The following is a 23,796-nucleotide window of genomic DNA, read 5'->3' on the forward strand; positions in this document are numbered from 1 at the left end:
CCCTCGCGCTGTACCCCCATACGGTGTTTAACAATTGAAATCTAGAGAGCAGAAACTTTCAGCAATGACTGCACTTGGTACCTCACCAGGATGCCCGGTTCAAAGCAGATTCAAAAGAAACTCAGTCTTTACTGGCAGCCTTCTGGATGAGAATTGGTTAAACCAAATTTTCTAAAAATAGGGCTGCAAGTATTAAACCATGCAGCTAGTTATTTATGACTAAATCCCTAAGAACCACATATCCGTATAAACTGCTGGCTTTATGACTAGATAGTAACGTTTAATAGAGCAGCACACAATGACATCATCATGCTAGAGCAAATATTCATGAACATTCGAAGGAAAAAGCCAAAAAGGGAATAAATTGGAAACAAGATTGTATTTTCTCTCTTTCAAAAAGGAGATATGTCATGAAAAAAAAGTTATTTCAGATTTTTAAGATGGAGCTTGTCAAACTAAACTACTTTAAATAAAAAAAAGTTCGTTTTTTAAATAATCAAGAGCATAAGAGGCTCGATCCCTAGCATTCCAATCACAATACTCCAACTTGCCTATTAAACACTTAGTAGATTATACTAAAGAAAACTTCCAAACAGCATTTCTGAAAGTTTAACTTAAAATAAGCTTAATATTTTTCCACAGCTTAGAAAGACAGAATTAAATCTTTGTCTTCAGAAATCAAAGCTGAGTTAGAGTGGGGAAAAAACCCACTACTGTGTGTATATTCTTTGTCTGAAAATGCAGTGGCAAATTCAGAAATCAAGTTCCTCAAACTTCCTACCTTATCACTTTTTTTTCCAGATTTCTTCTTCTTAGGATTATCCTTCCAAAGAGATTCTGCAGCAATATATCCCTGAAGACTCCAGTCATACAGCTGTGTACCAGCAACCTTTGAAAACAAAGATATTAAAAAGCATGAACTTAATAATCTGGAAAATATTATTTTGCTTCTTTTTTAAGTGGAACAAGTCTCAAAACACAAGATCTTTGACATCTTCCTGTGCAAGCTCAGGGTGTACAGCATCTTGGAAAAAAAACATGAGGAATAAGAAAAGCCAACTTATTAAGGAACTGTTTGAACACTGCCTGAAAATGTATCTGTATAAAAAGGGTGGAGTGATGCTGCATGGAAACAATTCTGGTTTTCTTAGTATTTGACATTCAACGGATTTAACATATGTAAATTATTTCTTAATTTGGCCATACTCATTTTAAAGACAAAAAAAATCCCCTTCTTCATTTGCCACTATTTTGCAATTTTACATACCACTGCTTTTACAGAAGAGTACCCCTTTGTTTCTTTGTTAATTAGAAGAAATACATAAATTTGCTGATAGATGTCTGTCAACTCTCAAAATGGAAGACAGCTAGGAAAGACTATGTTTGCTATATCACACCAACAGGTAGTTTTACGACAGGAAAAATCCCTAAGTCTAATAAAAGAGTATCTCCTGCCCCTTACGTTATACGGAACAGTAATATTCATAGCATCCTTTAAAACTCAAGAGTTTTAGGTTTTTACATTTCCAGGCTCAGGTCAGTACTGACTTTCTTATCACTATCAGTTTTCTTACAAATAAGAACAGCAAAAAATGGACAATTTGCCCAACAAGACAGCCATTAAACTAAAAAACTTATGAAATCAAGAAATAAGATGGTATCACCCTATCTCCCACAGCAGGCAAAGCTAGAAAAGCAAAACTATGAAAACAGGGCAAGCATAAATGATGTTTCTGAAATACTTTCTGAAGGAAACCTTTAAGTTTCTTCTAGTCTCCAACCATTTACTGCTCAGAGATGTCCTGAGGAAGAGGTGATTTCTATGCGTGTAACACCACCCACGGAATTTCCCTCCTATGAACATGTTGCACTTCCCCTTGAATCCCATGCAAATTTTTAGCATCCACAACATGCTGTGCCAAGCACTTCTACTGCTAGGCACACATGGTATGAAGAACCACTTCCCTCTGTTTGTATGAACAAGATTAAGTACACTGGTTACGTACCACAATGGTAAGGGATGTGTTTCTGGGCAGCAATCATGTCACTACCTTACAGAAGAGGCTATTTGATAATTAGAATTAAAACAAAACCAAATCAGCAACTACATTTCCGAGTCACAACTAAATCCAAAACATAGGCTGTTTTAAATCCAACGAGCTAGCGTATTTGTCACCACATTTGACAATTACAGTTGTACTTTGGTTCCAAACAAGTCAGTAGGATGCACTGAGTTTGCTCTACGTTTGAAGGTGATAGAGGTCATCAGAAAAACGCACACTAACTGTTCCAGGGATGAATGTGTTAAACCTCCAAAACCCCTCCATTCAAACACTGCAGGCATAGACAGTTATCTTCTTTTTCAGTATCGGGAGTGTTCATCCTCAAGTACTTCATCAAATTAGTTCTGAAAGTCAGAGGAGCCTGTGGCTCATCTGGAAAGACAGTGTGATCAGTGTGCAAGCCATACAAACCTACCAGGCCTGAAAAATAACCGCAATAAACAAACAGAGGGATGTTTTGTCTGCAGTGTTACTGAGGACATAGATATCAACATAAAACAAGAAATAACAACTATCCATAAGCTATTTCTTGTTCCTCCTTAAAAATACTCTATTAAAATACTTTAAAACACCCCAAATATCTAACAGTACAAATTTTAAAATATTCTTATTATAGGAGTCATAACATCAAATGAATTATGAATTGCACTAAACGAGAAACTGGTCATTCATGATGCTGGAGTAAAGTAGCTACATCACAAGGTACAGCAACCCAGATAGTTCAGTCTGCCACAGACAACCAATGTTTCAACACTCTACACACCTCCCAAGAGCTGGGACCCACACACACCTTCACAGTTCGCAGGGGCTGAAAAATACAGTTCTAGATAGACTGTAAGCTGCAAGTTACAGGGTCAACAGGAACACAGCCAAGAGATTTTTATAACCACCCAATGCATTCTCTCATGAACACAACACTAGAGTCATGCATTCGGCTTGTGTTTTACACCTCTCTGTCACAGAGCAGTTGAAGAGGAAGCAGGTGGGTACTGCAGTTGCCACCACTATTCTGGGGAGTCGTGGTTCCAACCAGGAAAAGTAAAAGGAACACTCATAATATAAACAGTTCATTCAGTTGTTCAAAGTGTTCATTCCAACATTCATACAAAAACTCCCTTTTAAAGGGAGACAAGTTTTTCCAGGCTGTCATCTGGAATTCTTTATTTCTGGAAGGTAACAATCTCCAGCTTGTTTGCATTAAATTACAACATACTAAAATACCACCTCTGTTCAATGCAACACTCTAAGTTTCCCTGCTAAAATTCAAGCTGAAAAGTCAGAATCTGAAATGGTTTGAAAGTGATGCTGGGTCACAGACACCCAATACTAGGCACTACCAGGGTAGCAGCAGCAGTCTCTAAGGCCTAATATGCCTGTAAACAAGCTCCCATATTTTAATTCCACACAGGACCATAAGCATATAATATTGATTATACCATATGCTATATGTCAAGATTATCGAGCAGAATTATGGTTAGCAATTCTTCACCTACACTGCATGCTGAGAAGCTAAACTGAGAATCTGCTGGCTTTTCTACACTGATATTGTTAACGAAGTAGTCATAGTGCAATTTCACCAACACTTCATTCTACAGCAAACATGGATCAAGTGACCCCAACTCCTCCTTTTCAACCCACAGTTCCTGTAACCGTGTCATGCTCTCAGTTTTACCAGCTCAACTGTTTATGCCTTATGGACTGAACTGGGCAAGGGACGAGGTACAGGTTCAAGAGACAGAAATAATTTAGTTTGTTGACAAAGAAATAAACATATTAGGGAGCTTTTCTATCTTTCAAGAAGGAGGTAAGCGTAACACGCTGCTTTAGGCAATTTGAGAACTTACAACAAGGAACAAAAATTCATTCTAATGATCAAGAGACTGATTTAAGTAACTTCATAATGGGAAGTTTCTTCCAGATGGAACATAAGCCACAGTAAATATTGTGAATTTATTAAGATTAGCTGGAAAGCAACAAAGTCCCAAAACACTAGTTAAAGTTCCATCAGAACAAAATAAACTTTAGTATTGAATTCTGTTCCCTTACCACATACACAGTCTGACCATTTGTTCAAAGTTATACAAATTAAAGTTATACGAGCAGTGAGGAAATAAATCCCTTACAAATTTGTGATTTATTAGAATGATTACTAAAGCTGGAAAAAAAAATTAGTCTGTGCACTTCTATCTCCAGTTAGATGAATAGTGTCTGAAATTACAAACACTGTTGCTGTAACTTCACTTAGCAACTCATACATTTTAATTAAATAAAAAAGTTTTCTTCCAGACAGATGCATCAAGTGTTGTACCAACTGCAAACATATTTTGCTGTGTTTACTTCCAACTCTCCAATGGAAAGTCTTTAACAAAGATGGGAAGAAAAAAAAAACAACCCAAACAAAAACCACCACCCAAAACTTTTTTAGTCTTCTAAAGTACTGTCAAATCTGCAAGTTTACCAAATGAAGCGAACTACATCATGGTAAATGAAAAAGCAGTGATGAAGTACTGGAATGTGGAAGAAAAAAAGAACATAATATAAAGAATAAATAAAAAATTAAAAATTTATGCTTCAGAATATTTCCTATACTCTTCTATTAACTTGGCAAGTGAGCTTTGTACTGCTGGCATTCCTTCCTAGGCTTCCAGAAATTTTTTTAAAGGCCTATGAAACATTTCAAAATTACTAGAGATGAAAGTGCTTCCAATTTCAGATTAAAGCATAAAAGATATGGATAGTAAGATCTGATACGCTTAAAACTTTTCTTCTTTAAGAAAAGCATGAGAGAAATTAGAGAAACCAAAACAGTATATAGGGTATCACTCTCTCCACAGAAGTTTTCAAACTCATACATCTAGTGTCCTGACCAAGTCAACAAAGCTAAAGCTATTCCAGTCAAGTTTCAGGCTCACGGTCTTGTATCAGACTTTGTTACAGTCAAACTAAGAACTGTGAACTAATCAAAGGGCAATCATGCACTTCAAAGTTTTCATAAAATAAGCAAAGTATTGTGAAGCTGTTAGCAGCAAATCCATGATTAAGACTAAACTGAGCTTCTTTAAAAAACGCCATTCAATCACTTCCCACTTCACTGTTCAGAAGGCAACTGAAATTTCAATCCACAGTTTCCAACAGAAACTATCTGTATCTGAATCCTGGAAGCAGGGTATCACCATGCTGGCAGAGTTCAAACACAGCGTTTTTGACTCTCCCTGAGTCAATGACCTTTCAGTTTCCAAAGAACATAATATGTTCTTGCGAGTATCGTCTTTTCATCCTGACATCTCAGTGTCACTCACAAGTCACCAATAACTGGACAGCCAATTTAACAAAGCCTGAAATACAAAGTATTGCTGACACACTAAAATATGTGCCCTGGGAGCGGTTAAAAGCTGGATTTGAAAAAGAACATGGTGGAGAACTGAGAAATCTGCCAGTACAGTGAAGTGCAGACAGCAAGGCATATGAACTGACATCAGAAGGGGCTGCAAACAATTCCCTGGTCTCTTCAGTTCATTCTTTCACAGGAAAACCACTTAAGGAACTGTAAGTTAATATGTTTCTTATGTGTCTGGAACAACAAATGCATAAACAGTAAAGGCACCCAGTAAGCAGCAGAATTCTTACCCCACTCCCCATGCATGCTATCTTGCTTAAAACTCTATCCAGCAAAAAGCAGAAAACTTCAGTAACAATGTTTATCTCAGAATGCTGTTCCTACAATTTCTCTACAGAATCACCCCCCCCCACCCCCCCCCGTATTTTTTTTCCCTTCCTTCTTTCAAACCCTGTTTTCATTTGCTCTCCAGATATTTCAGGTTTCCTTATTATTGTAAGTAAACATGCAAACTGCACTTACTAAGCATATTTATGTTCATTTATAATTACTTGAGGTCAGAGATTCAGAAAGGAAATTATGTTCCTCAAACTGAAGACCCTATTGCAGACGTTAGGAAAAAAAATGTTACTAAAAGAAACAGAATGTCTGACCATCTTTCAGCCTAGACTGCATGTTCTTTGACAAAATAACTACCATTTTTCTAAGCGCCGAGCACACTGACATGGCTTTTAAAAATGGATTACCAGTTAATTTGAAGGTAGGAGGCAATAATCAAAGCAAAAGACACTTCTCCAAAGAAAGGTATCATATCACTGACCTTTGCAATAGAAACCGCTTGCTGAGGGTAATACATGGAGGCACCAATACCCATGAGACCTGCGGGATACACTAACTTCTTTATTTTTGAGCCTGTTTCATAACAAGAAAACCAAAAAAAACACCCAAAACATTGTTAGAGTATGTTAACCATGACAGACGAATGGCCCTACCCTTTTATTTATAACCAAAACAATTTTACTAAAAACAGTTTAGCATATTTTCTGTTCAGTCCTACTACTGGTTTCTTAAGAAACATGATTACTCTGATCAGTAATTATTTTTTCAACCTTTTTAAGATAATATTTTATTAATTTCTTTCCATAGTGAAAATTACCTTACAACTATATTCATTGTAGTAATACATAATTTATTTCAATACTGAATAATGAAGTAAAAGCCACAGTTAGGAGATATTTCAGTGAATTATACCAATGGATACTCTTTCCTAAACTAAAAGGAAGGACTTGTGCAAAGAAAGGTTAGGATAGCATTCTTTTGATACATCAAACAGAACAAAAGACGTTCCAACACAAACTTTTTAAGTTACCTTGGCTCACAAATATTCATTCTTCCACAACTGCTCGTATGAATAATTTTTCGTGATTCACTACAGCAATTCGCAAAGCATCTGAAAATACTTTTAAAGTACTTAAAATTATGCTATACGCCTATTGCTCAGCCCCCAACGAAATTTTGAACATTTTAATCAGTTTGAACTCTCTGTTCTACATACAATACATAAATACAATACTCTCTTGTATTTCTACACAAGTCTAAAATAATTTAAGTGCCTGAAAAGTTCATCCTCTTATCACAGCTGGCCACAGGCTGTGTATCCTGGCTGGCCAGTGAAAATACGCATCACTGAATCAGTTACAGGGCATGCTGCAGTGCATCCAGTCAGAAAGGAACACAGAAGGGAGCAGATAAAGGAGAAAAGCAAACACTGCAGGAGTAAAAAAGGTAATAGAACAGACGTACAGGAGTCAGGATGCAGTAGTTCTGTTCCTCACAGAACAGCCTGTTCTATATGAAAAGCCAAATGTGCTTCCAATAAAGGAATAAGGAATTCTGAAGGGGAAATGCATATGAGAAGTGTTTAGTGTTTCCACTAACATATGCTCATGAGATGAGAAACTTAGCAGTAAACAAGAGACCTTCATGAAGTGATGTTGCTAGCCTTGTGAAGAGGGAACTTGGTACCAATTAGCTATAAGAAAGCACAGAAAAGGCAAGCTTCGTTGCATCTTTACAACCAGGAAAATCACACTTTTTTGTAATTTCTGGGAATGGGGAAATCTTCCTTCGTGATAGCTTATCAGTGTGCTTACAATATCACTTTAGGAATACATGTAAATGTTGAAGATATTAATGCCTTCCAGCAGGCTGCTACCTGCTGGAGACACCCATTAGAGGGAAGTTTAGGAACACTCCCATGTCAATTCCAGTACTACTCAACACGGTTAGAGCAAATGATCTTCAACAGCATTTTAAACCAAGCTGGATGACTGCAAACAGTCACGTGACTGAACTCTGAATACTGTACTTTCTACTTAGTGGGCAGCTGTATCTTCAAACATTATGTTTAGACTTGGAAGATTTTATCCAGTACCTTCCAAGAGGGAAATTTTTTTCCAGTGAGACCAATGGGGGAAGGGGTAAAAAAAAATAAATAAAAGACGACATTTCGTTTTAACTTTCTGCAGCATCAAAATTAAGGGGCACTTCCTTCTACAGTTTGAATACTTTCTGGAAATATCAGTCAGTATTGTAAACCACAACCAGACAAAAAGTTTTAAAATTATTGCTCCCATCCTAAAAGATTCACAAATCAGATATTTGTATTACGAGGGATTTTTATTTTTATTAAACTTAGGACCCTCTAATCTTTCAGATCCAGCCCCAAAACTTCCCCCACCTCAATTTTGCTACAGTCATCGAGGTTGGAAACTGATCTCATTCATAATCACACAACTCAAGAAGGAGGAATTTGAAGAGAAACTTCAAATGGGTAAAGTTGGAGACCTTGATTTTCATTTAAAAATGATGCTAGGAAAAAAAACAGAAGTACTGTTTTCATCACCTTCACTGAAAAATTAAATATTTTGAGAAGTGCATATGTAATATGCATATGCATATTCACAAAATGCTTTCCATTTCTACATAGCCAAGCACACACTTCCAGTTTGTTGAACAAATACACCACAAAGGTTTATTTTTTATCCAAAGGAAGCCCTCACCGGTATTTAAATTATAGAACTTTACAGCTGTGTTACCTATAAGTTTTCTTCTTGTGTTACTTTGTTTCACTATATGGAGAATCTCTCAATGCCAACACAAAACACTTTTTCACAACGAAATTTCTTAATACAACATTTATTTCCATGCAAGCACAAACATATAAGTTTCTTCAGCTAGTGTGATGAAATCAACAGTATCACATTTCTATAGCACAAAACGCACATGCGTATATAGTACAGCCAGAGTTCACAAGTATTTTTGCTGATTATCACCATCTGCAGCAGCTCTGTGCCTGGACACACAATATTTTGAAGGAACCTGAATATACAACTAATTGTACATGCATCGTAGTTCAGGAATCTCTGTATTTTATCATCATTTATTCCTCTGCAGTTTTCTACAGTGACATATGAGATCAAGAACTTCAGTAATTAAAAAGATTTTTTTTGGATTAAAAAAAAAAGCCTTTCCAACTTTTGCTGTAATAAGCTAGAACTGGAAAAGATCAAAGACTAGATTCCAGCAACAAATACAGTATTCATGAACAACAATTGATGGTTATTACATATCTTTTACATGAAGTTTCTTTATAATTGGAGGAAGATGGCAGAAACATGCTTGACAGTTAAGTCAGATCTCATGTGTCACAATTAAAAATTAGTATCCAAAAACCACAAATAAATTATTTATCCCAAATCATAATATAAGTAGTTCAAAAGGTTCCCGCTTACCTCTAGCAAGAAACAATCCAACAATTCCAGCAAAACCTATGACACCAAGCCTTGGATAAAATCCAGCAGGGGGGTTTTGGAGAAATTCACAGCCCTCTGAAAAGAAGTCAGAATGAAGTGCCTTAATGTAATGTGAAAGCGTTTTTGTGATAAGGAATCATCAACACATGCTAGCAATTATTACAAAACATAAAGAGTTATCAAAACACATTTAACTATCTTGCACATTTTAGATCTGCTGGCATAAAATTCAAAGCCTTTGAGATCTTCTCTAGAGACACATGAATGAAACTGAACATCGTATTGTATTTACCAATTTTCATACAGGCTTTTGCCTTTGCTCCTGGGCCATCTGTTTTGTTTTGCTCTTTTGCACCTCGATTATCTCTCTTTCAAATTAGTGATTAAAACCTCTGCAAAATGGATTCTTACATTTACATGTGAACAAGAATTAGTTTTGGCAAAACACTGTACAAAAAACAAATCACAGAACAAAGGAAAGACACAGCATAAACAAAGCTCACTCCAAGATGGGAGTCCAATGGGGGAATGGAAAACTGTGGAAAAACCTTCCATACAAAGGAATTCAAAAGACCGAGACTGTTAAGTTTAAGGAAAAGAGGTGCAGCATCTGAAATAAGCTCTAGATCACGTCCATGCTCAGTCCTGATGAGCCTAAGTATCAAAGGATGCTCCCAAAACCAAAAATAGGTATAAATTATTTTGGATTAATTAAAAATTCTTAGGAGATCCAAGGAAGTAAACCAAAATGAAAAGGCTAAACATTACAAACACAAGACATAACACTTGTGACAAGTAATAAACATTGCAGGAAGTTTCAGTTACTAGGCTGGGTCAAGCAAATACTACCAACTGATAATAAATTGTGAGGCTTTTTTTCCTTCTTTTCCTGCATAACTGTCATTTTTAGTGACATTGGTCAACACAGATGCAGGTCTTAGATTTTAATTGTTTAGAAGTGTAGTGTCCTAATGACCTACAAAGGAAATTTAAACAAATACACAGTGCAAATAGTCTTAAATGCATTAGAAATTATATATATAGTGATGCTTAATGGAATTCCCTTTTACCAAAAGATACAGTACAGTCCTGCATTTTAAATTGCTAGTTTAGAAAACTAAACTGATTTACCTCTACCATGCTCAACAGCTTTTTCTAATTTGGGCATAGCTTTGGCATAAAGATCCTAAAAAAAAAAAAAAAGAAAATGGTAAATAGATACCAAGTAAGTAAAATATTAAATACAGACTGTAGCTGACCTGATGAAGAAAAGAAAAAAAAAAAAACGTGTTGGATCCCTAAAATAAGTTCTTTTTATTCTCACTTCCACCCTTCAGTTACAGGGCTAAGCTTGCTCAACATTATGTTTGGCATAAGGTACAGCTTTTTCTCAAAGCAGTTTTTGGACACAGATGAAATATAATACCTCAAAACACAGAAGTCAACTTCAATATTTCATTGAGTTCCTAATCAGGTAGTTGAAACCCAGGATTATCTCAGGCTTCTCTGTGTACGTAGGTATGGCAAAGATACTTGAGTTGAAGCAAAGAAAAGAAGTATAACACTGTAATAAACTCCTCCTTTGCACTTCACAGGGGTACATGACTCATTCTGCAAGGCGATAAATTCCACCTTCCAAGAGACTATTTTAGGGTAACAAAACTGCATTTTTGAAGTGACTTGGAAAATGAGATGTCCATACAATGTCCAAAGTAAAACACCAACGAGCACTGCATCAATCCCACAAACTAGTTCTAGATATTTTTCTCAGACTGAAAATATGCAGGAAGTAGAAGAATTCACACTGCCTTTTATCAAAGCAGAAGAAAACCCATCTCATTAAGAGCAACCCTGCTAATTGTTATTGTGTTACTAATCCTTTGGAGGGACAGTGTAAGACTGCTATGAATTACGGAACAATTTCATAAACATGTATGCCCAAAGCTAAAGCAGAGAGTGGTCTCGCAATACCACTTGAGCTGCATCTGTGCAGAAGTGAAAGCACTTGTTTAGGATACTGCATGGGGGATAATATCTTTAGAACTTTCATTTCCTTACTGGCAAGAGTGACTTAAAAAAAAAACCAACTTGTAATGAAAAAAAGTGTTAGCATGTGACACACAACATAACACTAAATGGATGTTGGCCTTATTGAAAACCAGTGAAAAAGGACCACGTTCTAAAGACCCCAGAGACTAAGTCTTATCTTCTGTCAACTGGCTCATTTCTACGTCTGTGTTTTGAATGGACTTTCCACTACAATTAAGCAAGCAATTTTGAGAACGTAAAATGGATATATGAACATAATCAATTTTATTCTCATTATCCTGGGTTATATTTTTATTTTTAAAGACAACTGAAACACACCTAAAATGTTATTTTCTTTAACATAGCAGTGGGTGGGGCTGGTGTAAAACCAAAACTATCTGACTACAGTTAAGCAAGAAAGATGACCCAAAACCCATAAAGTTTACATGCCCACTTCATAAAATGAGTCAGTAAACCACTGCCAGGAAATGGCTTGTTGTGTCTTAGCAGAAGAACACATCTTATGCAAACAATCACCACACAGACAAAAAAATAAAGCAAATAGGAAAACAACAGGCCAGTGAGACATAAAGCACTGTTTTCAAGGCTTACCTGCAGTCAGTCCAACCGGGCAACTAACCTCGTCTCAAATTTCATTCCCAGTTATGGTTACCGCAGGCAACCAACAGAACCCATGTGTTTTGGAGGTCAGAGCTCTAACTATACTGTGGAAAATCCCCCTTCTCCTTCAAAACTGAAGTCAGTACTCCTGCTGGTGGCACTTCAGAAACACATCACTAGACTGAGCCCTCAGTATTTCTGAAAAAATGTTTCAGTACTGTTAAAGTTTAGCACCACAGCACAGAACTTCTAGGCAGAAAGGACACCTGATCTGAACAGCTTGGCTTTCTATGGAGAACTGGAAAACCAGCTTGCAGCTTAAGAAGAGGATTCACAACAGCCAGAGTGCAAAGCAGAGAATCACCTTAAGTTGCCAAGAGGCAACCAAATGGCAAGGATGCCCTTGCTTCAAAAGTATGTCTCAGCATTTGTTAGGAAAGAGCAAGAAAGCCATCACATGACTCTGCAATCTCAGATCAATAATTTAGGCTTTCATTACAAAGATCTTGGGTTTCCTCTATGCTCCAAAGACTATTTTTGTATTTAATGACTGTTTAGTATAAACATGCTACCTAATAAAATACATAATAAAGTTTTGGGGTAAGGTCTGGGGGCTAGATTTGCCACTGCTGGTGTCCTGGGATTTTTGCTCTTCCAGAGAGCCACATTCCTTCCCCCAACATTCCAGATCAGCAAATACTGATTTAATTTCTGCAAAATTGTATTTTGTCACAGATACAGCAAGGACAACTATTGCTACTCTAAAACACACTGCTTGATAATTTAAGGCCTTCTCCTTGAGCATGGGAAATGCAAATTTAATCACTCTCCCATCTTCCTCGGCCACAGGACAGTACGAACTCCAGACATCCCTAGATACCTTTAATCTTAAAGTTTATTTCAGATAACAATTATAAGTTTTTGTTAATTTTCTTTTAATTCTTTTGGAGGGATAAAACTGCGAAAAAGCAGGGGTTTAGTTCAGTAAATTAGCAGAAACACCTGGTTCTGTGTGAGGAGGGGGTAAATATTATGACCCAAACCGTGGAAAATTTTAAGTAATGCAGCATTTTGGAAAAATGCTTCTACAGCTATCAACTTTTACTTTGCTGCTATCTGTTAGTTTTGCCTCTTAAAAAACAAAACAAAACAAAAAACCTCCCAGCTCAACCCTTATCACTGAACCACTACCAGATGTGATATAAAACCATTATACCTGACACCAGGCTGTATATGGTTCCATAACATGCCGTAAATGTGAAACCCCCTCTTCCAATTGGGTTTGTGGATTCTCCACGTATTTAGTCTCACGAGCTGGAGAGGAGTAGAGTGACATCTGTGAATATTAGCAAACAAGAGGTTAAAAACAAAGGCGTAATTGTGTAAGTAGGTCTTCAGGGCATGAACAGTCTAACTACAGAACACCTAACACAGTGCTTACTACATAAACAATGCATAATAATAATTCAAGCACAGCTGTGAGACAACCATTATGAGCAAAGTTTAATTATATACTATGATGAAGATGACTTCTAATTGCTATGCAATTCATCCATAGCTCCTATATGATCCAAGTCACAGGTTATAAATTAATATTAAACTAGTTTAATAAGAACACAAAACATAATTGTGAAAAATGTTTCTGGTCTTAATCAGCACTTCTGGTTCCCAGTTAACATACTAAATGCACTAGAACTCTGAAATCACAATCGATCATTTTCTATATTTGCACAAGCCATTATTAAAGAGTCTAAGTAGCTTCTAACAAAGGTAACATCCAAAACAAACTTGTCCGTCTGTTACTGAGCAAGAAAATGGTATGACATCCCAATGTTGCAGTCATTAACCACATCAGCAACTGACAGCATTAATAGCACCACAGGGCTGAGCAAATAGGAACTGTAACACCCACCTGAAAAGCAATGGGCATTTTCACATAATAAATACTAATATTTAGGCTTTAGCATCACAAGGTATTTATTGCAATTACCTAAAAGTATTTAAAATTGTATTCCATTACAAAAAGTCCATGCTGTTGAAGATGAACAGCAAAGTTTAGATCAAAACAAAACCTCTTAAAACTCCTAGCAATTTATATACTACATTGATGTTTAGTATAAAGAGCTTATATTTTATACAACATGTATACTACCTTTAGTAGTTTATTACAAACTGATGTTTACACGTATTGTTCCATCAAAGTGTAGCTAGCCCTCTTTTCAAGGTAAGTTGGAAAACAATAGTATCTCTATCATAATAAGAAAGCTGCAAAATATATAATGACACGGAATTTGTCAAATAATTCAATAACTCTGGGCCAACTGCAACTGCATTTCCCATAACACTTTGAAACACCAGCATTTTAAGTCTCTTTTCCCTAGGAAATCCGGTCATCTCTGGCAATCATGGTCACAATCAGTTTAGCTTTGATCCTGTTAGATGACCTAACAGCCATGTCTGGCACAAGGACAGAAGTCTCAGAGATAGATTCCCATACGTTTTACGAAACTAGACAGCTAACAGTAGACATGCAAACTAACATAACACTGTGAATGATAAGAAAGGCAGCCAAAACTCCTTGGCTTGCACATTCTGCTTTGCTGAAGCCAATTATTCAGCACACATGCAACTTCAAACTGCTGCCTCATTACTGACTCACGCCAGCAGTGGTGTAGGGCACGCGACAGCCCAAGCTCAGGTTACTTCACTGGGGTGAAGCCAGGCAACTGCTTCAACTATTGATCCTCTCATATCATGCAAATGAACTGCCTATGCAGGCACATGCAAAAGACCTAAGTATACACAAAAATAAGTTTCATTTAGTCTCACTGCTCCCGTAACAACACTTTAGCTTGGGTTGAAGTACTTAAAAATTTTGAACATCTACAAACTCTCGTGGATATAAAGCTGTATTTAGTTACAAACTACAATCTTTTTCTTTTCTTTTTAATGTTGGAGACGGTTAAAAGCCTATGCAACAATGTTGGCGAGTCTACAGTTTCACAGGGTGCTTTTAGAGCTCTATTTGTGATATAACCAAGACATTTGTAACATCTTAGAGAAACAATAAAGCGACAGGTTTTTATTACCACTACTTGTTGTATTTGTTGTTGCTTAGGTCTGAATGCTGTAAAGAAAGGAAAACAGATAAAACTCTGCGGGCTACTATATCGGATTCAAAGCACTGCCAAACAAGAATTTTGCCTGTAAAAGAGAGTATTTTTAGAACTAAAAACTTCTTATTCACTGTTTTACTGGAGAATGTAAATGAAATTTTATTAGAATTTGCCAACAGTATTTGTAATTAAAAAAATACATGGTGTTACCTAGATAAAAAGCAAAGAAAATATTCCTGGGGATTTGAAACATGACCACAAGTAAATCCACAAACAGGAAAAGCCAATTTCTGAATGAAGAACAGAAGGTTTTATTTAATGTAGGAAAAAGATCTTGCTCACAAGCAAGCCTAATGCTACCAAACAGAGGGCATCAAATGCAACCCTCATGTAAAAGAAGCAAAGCCATATCAACATCTCTATTACTGAAAACAGAGAAGCAAGTATCAAGGCAAGAATACAAAGGGTGAAGAAATGTACCTAAATGCTTGCACACATCAAAATACCATGTCTTTCAGAATTCCATAGATAGTTCTGTATAAATAGAAGAGCACTACGGCTCTAACCATACTTACCTCCTCAATTTTCAGCAACTCCTTTTTGGCTGTCTCCTTCTCTGACGAGGAGGCATACACCTGGATTGAGAGCAAACTCAGGCTAACAGGGGTGGCCCCCAGCTGAATTACCTAGAAACATTATAGGAAGAGACGTAAATCATTAGGTTCAAACAAGTTGGTAACGTGTTTGAACATATCCCTGTAGACAATGTTTATGTCCCCGTAGATGTTAATAAGCGATGTATTAAGATGCTTAGAAGGTAGGAGAAAGGGGAGTCAGTGGTACACAATCTAATGCTCTCAGGCACTCAAATGATAACACTTAAATTATTCAGATGGTATTCAGAAAAGCCTAAGGATAAAGCAGACAGTAGATACAAACGCTAATCTCATTAGTTTTAATCTCGCAAAGAGATTTCTGTTTTCTCTCACTTGAAACAAATTTTTGTCAGCTTTCTTAGTATAGATATTAACAACGTTACATTCATATTTTAAACAACTTTGTGAATGTCCGTTACAGCCCCATTCTTCCATATTTAGTACCAAGTTGTTCAGCATTTTATTTCTAGTTATTGTCTGCAGCTAGATTTAGGGAAAAAATGAGACCTACAGTTGAAAGTATCAGAACATAATCACTGCTTTCTAAAAACATTAGGAATGTCTCCTACTTTTCTGTGAGAAACATGAATTACAGTGCATCATGACAGATATTTGACTGGTTTTGAATACTTCAGATTCAATACAGTCACACGGCACAACCACCATGAGTAAGGTAAATATAATTCTTCCTACATTCAGGACCTATACTGTATTTCCTAACAGGAGAGACTGCTTTAACTTAAAAAACAGATGATAAAAATCTTAGCTGTGTAGCAAATCAAGAACGCACAGAAAGCACTTTCCAACAAATGCACAACCTTACTAAAAACAACATTTAACTCAAGAAAAAGCAGTTCCAATGGGAAACCATTGCACATCTCGTATTTATGTTACTGCTCAGCTAAACATGTGCAGAGTTACAACAGCCAGTGGCTTGTTGTATCAAGTTACAGTGTGAGCGAATCTAACAGCCTGCGGCCACCAAACTGAAGAGGTCTGGCTCTGCTTGTGGCATCCATTCCCAGAAGTCCTGCTGCTCACCTTGCCCTAGCTTTGGTGGCCGGACGCTTCCACTGCGAGGCAATTCACCTCGCCCTTTTGGCACAAGATTAATCCTGAAAAAGAAGCGGAGAGCTTTGTGTGGGGTTAGTAAATTGAACCCATCCATGAAACAGCCTGACAAGCACCAGAGGAACTGTGTGGCCAGGGAAGAGGGGATGAAAAAGGAGAAGGCAGCAAGCCCTCTTCCTTTTCAGAAATAGTAAGAAATTCAGAAATTGACCTAGCTGCTTGTGAAACTGAAGCCTTGGTCAAACCAACCCATCCTTCATGCTGTTATGATGATAACTGACCTAGCATCAGGACAATTACTGTGAAACTTTGTTTCTGCCCATTGCAGAACTCTTAGAAAAGTACCCAGACTACATGCTTATTGCATACAGACCAGCATTTGCAGCTTAGATTTCTTCCACTGCTTTGCAGATGGAATATTTATTAAATGTAACCAAGAGACTTCTCAAACTCAAAACTAGACTATATAGTTGTCAAACTTCCTCAAAATGGTCATTTTTGTGTAAAGAAACAGCACACAAGAACTAGGTCATAGGATTTCTTTTCAGAAAGATGTAAGGGATCTGATGGATCAAGAGGTATGGAAAAACTTGCTTAAAATGGAAGTTTTTCCTCATTTGTATTTATGGACTCATTATTACAGCACTATAATGAAATACCACAATGACTGGATCAGCTGTTTCACAGCCAAGGGAAGACACAAATGATCTTTAATTACGTTTGCTTAAACAAACACTTTTCACATACTTTCATTAGCCAAGTTAAAAACATGGACACCACTAACCATTAGTAACTGTAGAATATATTTCCTCATTCTTTCCTTTTTTCACTGCAAAACTGTTCTGTCACTGAAAAGGCAAAAATCTGAAATGCACTTTCATTCTGAAAGATATGCTTTCAGTAAAACATGACTTCCTGTGATTTTGGGAACATTTAAGAATGAAACAGACAGCTAGAAAAGACACCAAGGCATTCAAGACTCCAATCACTTTCCTCAAAGCAGTTTCAAATTTATTTAAAGTATAGCTACCAGTTACCTGAACACTCACGTTCAGTGCAAATATTTCGTATGAGGCTACATTTCAAACAAGTCTAAAACTACAGACAGCTTTGGCAGAGCAACTACTAAATCAATGGCATATGCTACACTCAAAAGATGTTAGCAGCAGAGGAGGCTTTTGAAATAAGCCTTGAAAAACACAACTTCAGAGAGCACCACTCAGAGACAAGTGTCTAAAACTTAATTCCTGAATATGGCAAAAGTTTGTTACATGAATACACGTGCAGAGGTTTTGTATCTTCTATTTAACATTTCTGTAAATGCCCCTCACAGAAAAAAAAAAAAAAAAGAAAAAAAGAACATACAGCAACATCAGAAAAATACTACTTTAATTGAAGTATGATTTATTATGCATAACCTCTGTTTAGGAAAAACAAATCCAGTCTGCTGTGTTAGACAACAGGTATGGTTTTTTGCTGCTATTCAACACCATTTATATTTTTTTAAAATGTTCTAAACATCACCAGCATAAACAGTAAATCCAAATGCTTTACATATCTGAGATTTGTACATAAAGACGCTCACAAACAGCAGCGCATAAGAATGGAGCGACCTTGGTTTCACAAACAAATATCAGTGATGACAGAACTACTCATACTGAAAACATCATATTAGCAGAATACTGAAGTACAGACTTTTTCCAAAGGTTTCATATTTACATTTTAAACAAAAGAAGAATCTCTTTTTAAATGCACTGTTCAAGCTATACTGCAACGGCCTTCTACATCAGCTGAATTTATGGGACAGATCGGCCAGTACCAAAGTACTGTATATATGCACACACTAAAAGGTTTATTCACTAGTATGAAAGATAAATCATTCTACTTTTAATTTCCAAAATTCACTTTAGGATCTTATTTCCTAATTTCATATTAACCACATATGACTAGGCCAATAGGTTTAGTAAAACATTTTGATTGAGCTGTGCTTTCAGTCAGCCCATCTTACAGCTATTTGATTGACACGAAAAAAAGTAGAGCTGACATTCTTCTCTCTAGGCAATGCTCTGCATTTACTTTAAGTAAAAAAAGATATTAAGTTTATTCCTTTCTCTAGCTGAAGAACTCAAATTTATCTGTAAAAACCAGATTACTCATAAGCAAATTCCATCTGAAAGCTGGAGGGAAAAAGACATTTCACCTTCCATTGTCTTGCTTTATTGCCTTTCTCTGTGTTTTAAATTCTTAACTAAAAAACAGCCTCTGCGAAGAATACATCCCACATTAGTTCTCAGTACAAATGGGGGTGGGGGCAGCTAAAGATTAACTACAACTTTGGTCTTTTTTTCTTCTTGTCTGTGGTTTCTCAGTTCACTTATTACTGTTATTGCCAGCCTGTCAAAACCCCGGAAAGGAAGAATAAAAGGAAAAAAGTCCTTCATCATACTTTTGTGAAGGCTGATATTTGCCCTAATATATGAAGCTGCTTCATTTTTCTCTTCTTTTTCCATTCTTCCCTCATCTCTCAACACCAGCTAAAATAACCAAAAAACCCCAAAACCAAACTCCTAAGCACTCCTGTTCCCTAAAGCACAGATATCAAGGACAAGAAGCCACCTTCCCCTTTTACTCTTAAAGGCAAAAAATTAGGTTGGCCTGAAGCACTGGAAGGTGCCTAACCTCAATGGTTGTATAAAAGTGGTAATATTAAGCATAGTGCCTCAAGCCATAGGTTCACATATAACCCTTTAATGACAATTCGGTATCACTTATGGAATTCTCAACGATTGTAAGACAAAATCCTTCTGTAAGAATTCCAGCAATTGGCCCAGCATTAAAGTACCAAAAAAAAATGAAGTTGCAACAAGAGTAAAGCAAAAGTAGCCTGCTCAGCATAAATTATCAATATCTGACAAACAAAAAAGGCACAAAGGAGAGCGAATTTCAAGAATCAAGAGTCACCCATTTTTTAAAAAACTCCTGCTTCTTGAGCAGTCATGGAAACAATCTGATTGACACGTACGACTTGCTTTCGGCCCTAACGGATCTGGGGCTCTCCTTAACAGAGGCAAAGACCTTTGAGACAATTACCCGATTTAAGGCCAGACCGAGCACCTTCACTCCTTTCTACAGACTCCGCTGACAACCTACATGCAATAAAGGGAGACTTTCAAGACGTGGGTTTTCCCAAAAGTAGGAACCCAAACTCTGTAAGAACACTCACTCATAGCTCCAGGCTGCTGTATTTGATAAGTAACTTTATATAACGAATGTGGTGCTCACGTGTTTCTTTTTGCGCAACGCGGGCGGGGCACGCAATTTTGAACTATTAAAGAAAAAAAAGAGAGATTATGCAGCTGCAACGAGAGTAAAACTAACAGCTTGGGAGTTACAGACCAAGCACCCCGGGCAGAGCTGCCAGACAACCCGCATTTTAGGACTGTTTTAACGTGAAAAAAATCATTCGCTGGTAACAACGTCAGAGTCTTGGCTACCGCGTCTCGTCATCTGAGCAACAAAAAACAGCTTTAACGTGGGAGAAACGGTGCCCTCCCGCGCCGGAGCTCCCCCCTCACCGGGCGCCTCAGGGCGGGGCGCCTCCGGCCGCGCTCCCGGGCCGCCCCCTGCCGGCCTAGCCCCACAGCGCCAGTTCGGCCGCCGCCTCCGCAGGAACCAGCAGGCCTGAGCGGAATGGGCCGTCACCCGCCTCCGCGGGGTGTGCGGGGTGGGTTACGAGCGGCGGGGAGCCCCGTTCAACGGCGGGGGGGCGGGCGGCGGGGACACGCACAGCGGTTTTCTCACCTTCAACATGGCGGCGCCGAGCGGGCGGTAAAGACCAACCGCGTCGCTGGGCTCTGACGTTAAAAAGACCCGCCCACCGCGGGAGGCGGGGCCGCAGGAACCCGGCACCGCCGAAGGGGCGGGGCTTCCCCGTGTGGCCCCGCCCATCCTCCCCCCCCGCCGCTGGCGGCGGCGGCGGCAGCCGGGGCCGAAGGGAGCGAGGACGGGAGGAGGGAGGAACAGGAGGTAAAAGCAGAAGGGGCGATAGCCGTGTTGGGCCGGAGTTAGGGCAAAGGGGCACAGCGGGTTGTTCCGGGGGAGGTGAGGAGGCAGTGGAGCTTTCTGTGGTTTGCAATATTAAAAGCAAGGCAAGCGTGTCTGGTACGTAAAGGGACATTTTGACGTCCTTTTTTTAAATTTGGACTTACTTTGGACTCGGATCTTATTTTCAATTAGTGCTTACTGTATACTGGAAGAAGCTTGGTAACAGAAAGTATTATAAAATTCAGTAGCTACAACGCAGGAACATCTCTTTTAGAATTTATTAAAAACCAGAAGTGCCAGAGTGCCGTAAGTGCTTACACGCTGTCCTTTACACCTGCAAGCATGCTTCAGTGTCTTACCTTGCCACCTTTGTAAAATATATTGAGAGATATCTCAATGCCATTAGAATTTGGATGGGGCTAGAGTACGGAGATCAAGATTGGGTTCTGTGCCTTTCCGGTCTCAAAATACTGAATTAGAAACACTAAACCTATGCCTCTCTCTGTTATCTTAATGCTCTGTGGCTTCTCCAGCCCTGGCCTTGGCATCTCCAGCTCAGTGGGTGAGTTGGACAAGAGCACCTTTTTTCCCACTCGCATCTGCTGCAAGGGAGGGTCTCATACACATCCCGTGCTGTCTGACCTGTTACTCAGTGGTAGAAGAACATTAGAAACAACAAGCACTAAATTCCCATCAAATAAGATAAACAACAACAATTTTCTGTCCAAAAAATAATGTGGATCCTCTCCTCATGGGTTTTCTCAGGTGCCCTCCCCCTGAAATTGTAGTAATTTAAAATAATTAATATTGCTTTCAGAATATGAAGAATAGCACCCTATTAGTCATGGTAAAATTCATCGAATTTTTATATTCAAGGTAAAGCACCTGAAAAACAAGGTAGCAGAGAGTTCACCAGGAAAAGAATTGTGGAAAGACAGACAAGGTACGCACCCTCTTATAATCTTAGAATTTCTTTGTGATAACTTTTATTGTTCCCTCTTAAAGAAAGTCCTACATTTCTTTATTGCAGTCTCTTTACAGACCTGACAGAACCAGTGATAGCAGGAACAAATATTTTCCTAACTAATGGGGATGTTTAACCATCGCATTGTAGAACTGGGCGATGCTTCCTAATGAGCTGTCTGTAAAATTAGCAGACAGTCCCTCTTACTTGCTGGCACATTGAACAGTCATCAGGAGCAACGTGAGGTGAAGTGAAAAGACTTCAGGTTTTGCCTTTTCTTTTGAAAGCTTCATTGTATTCTTCTGTTGCATTTCAAAGGCAGCAGCTGATGCTTGGGATGGGATGTCAGAAATACCGTGAACAAAAGGAAGATGAGCTTCAGTACCCAAACCACAGGATAACAGATGATAAAGTTTTATTACAGATTTGGTTATGAAGATTCCCTCTTTAGCAAGGAAAAGTTACATCTAAAACGTATGTAAGTGAGCAAAGGGTGAAGAATGCTAAGGGGCCTCTTTCTCCATTGCATTAGGCTTTGCAGGCAGCTGTACCTGTGGAAAAAGGGCAGCCAGGGTGCAGCAAATGTTTGTGGAAAACCAGTTTTGTGGTATTTTATGGCAGTTTTGTGAGAGCATGGAGAGTGACCGGGTATTTTGCAGAGCAGTTGCATTTCTTGATGCATTTTGGTCATCCTCAAGGAGTTAGAGAAAGAAAATTTTCAAAGCTCAAAATGACAGGTGAGCCCACAAGAGGAGTGATGGCGTTGAGGTGAATAATGGCACCTGCTCTGGTTAGTTCTTAACCAAAGCTCAGTCCCAGGCTGCGGGTGGGACCGTCTGTCTCCCAGTTTTACAGAGGACAGACATAAGAATATTTCAAGCACGTTTTCTTTTGAAGTTTGATACATGAACAGTAAAGAAAATTCCAATTGTTTCTGGACATAAAATCCAGTCTCTATGTTACAAATACATATTTTTGTGAACAATTTCTATCCAATGACCACACAGCGTTTATTGATATAATTATGTAACACTGATACAAATATCTGAAGAACAGAGTTGTTTTATAATTTTTTTCAAACGAAACAATGTCATCAGCTCCAGCATCCTCAGTGCATTTTTTTCTTTAATGTGGAAGTTCATCTTTAAAGTGATTGCTATGACTAACTAAAAAAGAATGGAAAAACCTTCATAGAGAAGAACAATACAAATATATTAGCTTTCATGTAGGTGTTTTGTTCTCCCACAGTGTACCAGTAATCTGAATGAAAGCCCTGTGTACTTTGGTGGCAGGAATAACTGCTGGAGAAGGTTGTCTCTGCAAAATTTCCCTCGGTGATGATAATATGTGCCATAATGGATTACGCACAGCCCAAAACATTTTGTCAGACAGACTTAAAAAGGAGCTGAAGTTTCTGCTGCTGAGGCCACAGAATAAAGAGCTTTGGCATGATCGACTCCTGGCTGTTTCTAATGTAAGAATGTATAACAAGTTTCAGTTTTATTTTGCATGCATTTTTCCCTTTCCTTGGCAATGGGCTTTTCTAAATACTTGTGAAAGAAATATTTGTTTTAGAAAGCTGCAGCACAGAGAAGCTTGAAAATGTTGCCACAGTTCATAAACTATGTCAGCCCAGGCAGAAATACAATTTAAGAAACTTGATCTCTAAACCTTTGCCTTAGACATTACAGTCTGAGCTTTCCTAATGTTGTATTAGATTGCTTATTTACAGTCTAATTTTTTTTGTCAGAAAAATAAGAACGGTCCTTCGCTAGCAATACAAGGGCAGTTATTGCCACACATTTATAGGTACAGTAGAAAAAAAAATTGATTTGTTTCACATTCCTGTTAAAATGTTAGTTTGTAACATCTACCCAATAAAATATCAGTGCAGCTACCTACTCATACCAATCATTAGAAAACATTGTAATTCTGAAAGGCTGGCTTATTTTGATGTTCCGCTTCATGATAAATATTCTTGTATATTAATAAAAAACAACCCAACATAATAAACAAAAAACAACCCCCTACATTTTTCCATGCACCTTTTATTCACTAAAATGATTTAATTTTTCAATACC

The 23,796-nt window shown here is 37.9% G+C and overlaps 1 protein-coding gene and 1 long non-coding RNA gene across 9 annotated transcripts in view; one reads left to right on the forward strand and one right to left on the reverse strand.

Annotated features, from left to right (window-relative positions):
• APOO (apolipoprotein O) overlaps positions 1 to 20,593 on the reverse strand; it is a 32,581-nt gene extending 11,988 nt beyond the window's left edge. For 2 of the 7 annotated variants that reach the window (XM_075097060.1, XM_075097050.1), the window contains exons 1-7: positions 20,509 to 20,593; positions 15,556 to 15,666; positions 13,081 to 13,200; positions 10,347 to 10,401; positions 9,195 to 9,290; positions 6,221 to 6,312; positions 782 to 889 (exon numbers count right to left, since the gene is read on the reverse strand). In XM_075097060.1, the coding sequence (XP_074953161.1) occupies positions 782 to 889; positions 6,221 to 6,312; positions 9,195 to 9,290; positions 10,347 to 10,401; positions 13,081 to 13,200; positions 15,556 to 15,666; positions 20,509 to 20,517 (591 nt within the window). In that variant the 5' untranslated portion in view covers positions 20,518 to 20,593. Of the gene's footprint in view, positions 1 to 781; positions 890 to 6,220; positions 6,313 to 9,194; positions 9,291 to 10,346; positions 10,402 to 13,080; positions 13,201 to 15,555; positions 15,667 to 16,677; positions 16,752 to 17,491; positions 17,556 to 20,508 lie in introns of those variants that run through there. The other 5 variants (XM_075097082.1, XM_075097071.1, XM_075097031.1 and 2 more) reach the window with 5 other exon arrangements.
• A 67-nt stretch (positions 20,594 to 20,660) lies between these two features.
• On the forward strand, positions 20,661 to 23,744 carry LOC142059060 (uncharacterized). 2 transcript variants are annotated; one of them, XR_012661189.1, is made up of 3 exons: positions 20,661 to 20,733; positions 21,628 to 21,694; positions 21,782 to 23,744. It is a non-coding gene; the product is annotated as an uncharacterized LOC142059060 (long non-coding RNA). The 2 variants fall into 2 exon arrangements; XR_012661188.1 differs by having other exon boundaries at positions 20,679 to 20,868; positions 21,782 to 23,610.
• Positions 23,745 to 23,796: the final 52 nt, after the last annotated feature.

This window comes from Phalacrocorax aristotelis, chromosome 1 (genome assembly GCF_949628215.1).
Source record: "Phalacrocorax aristotelis chromosome 1, bGulAri2.1, whole genome shotgun sequence".
Lineage (NCBI taxonomy): Eukaryota > Metazoa > Chordata > Aves > Suliformes > Phalacrocoracidae > Phalacrocorax > Phalacrocorax aristotelis.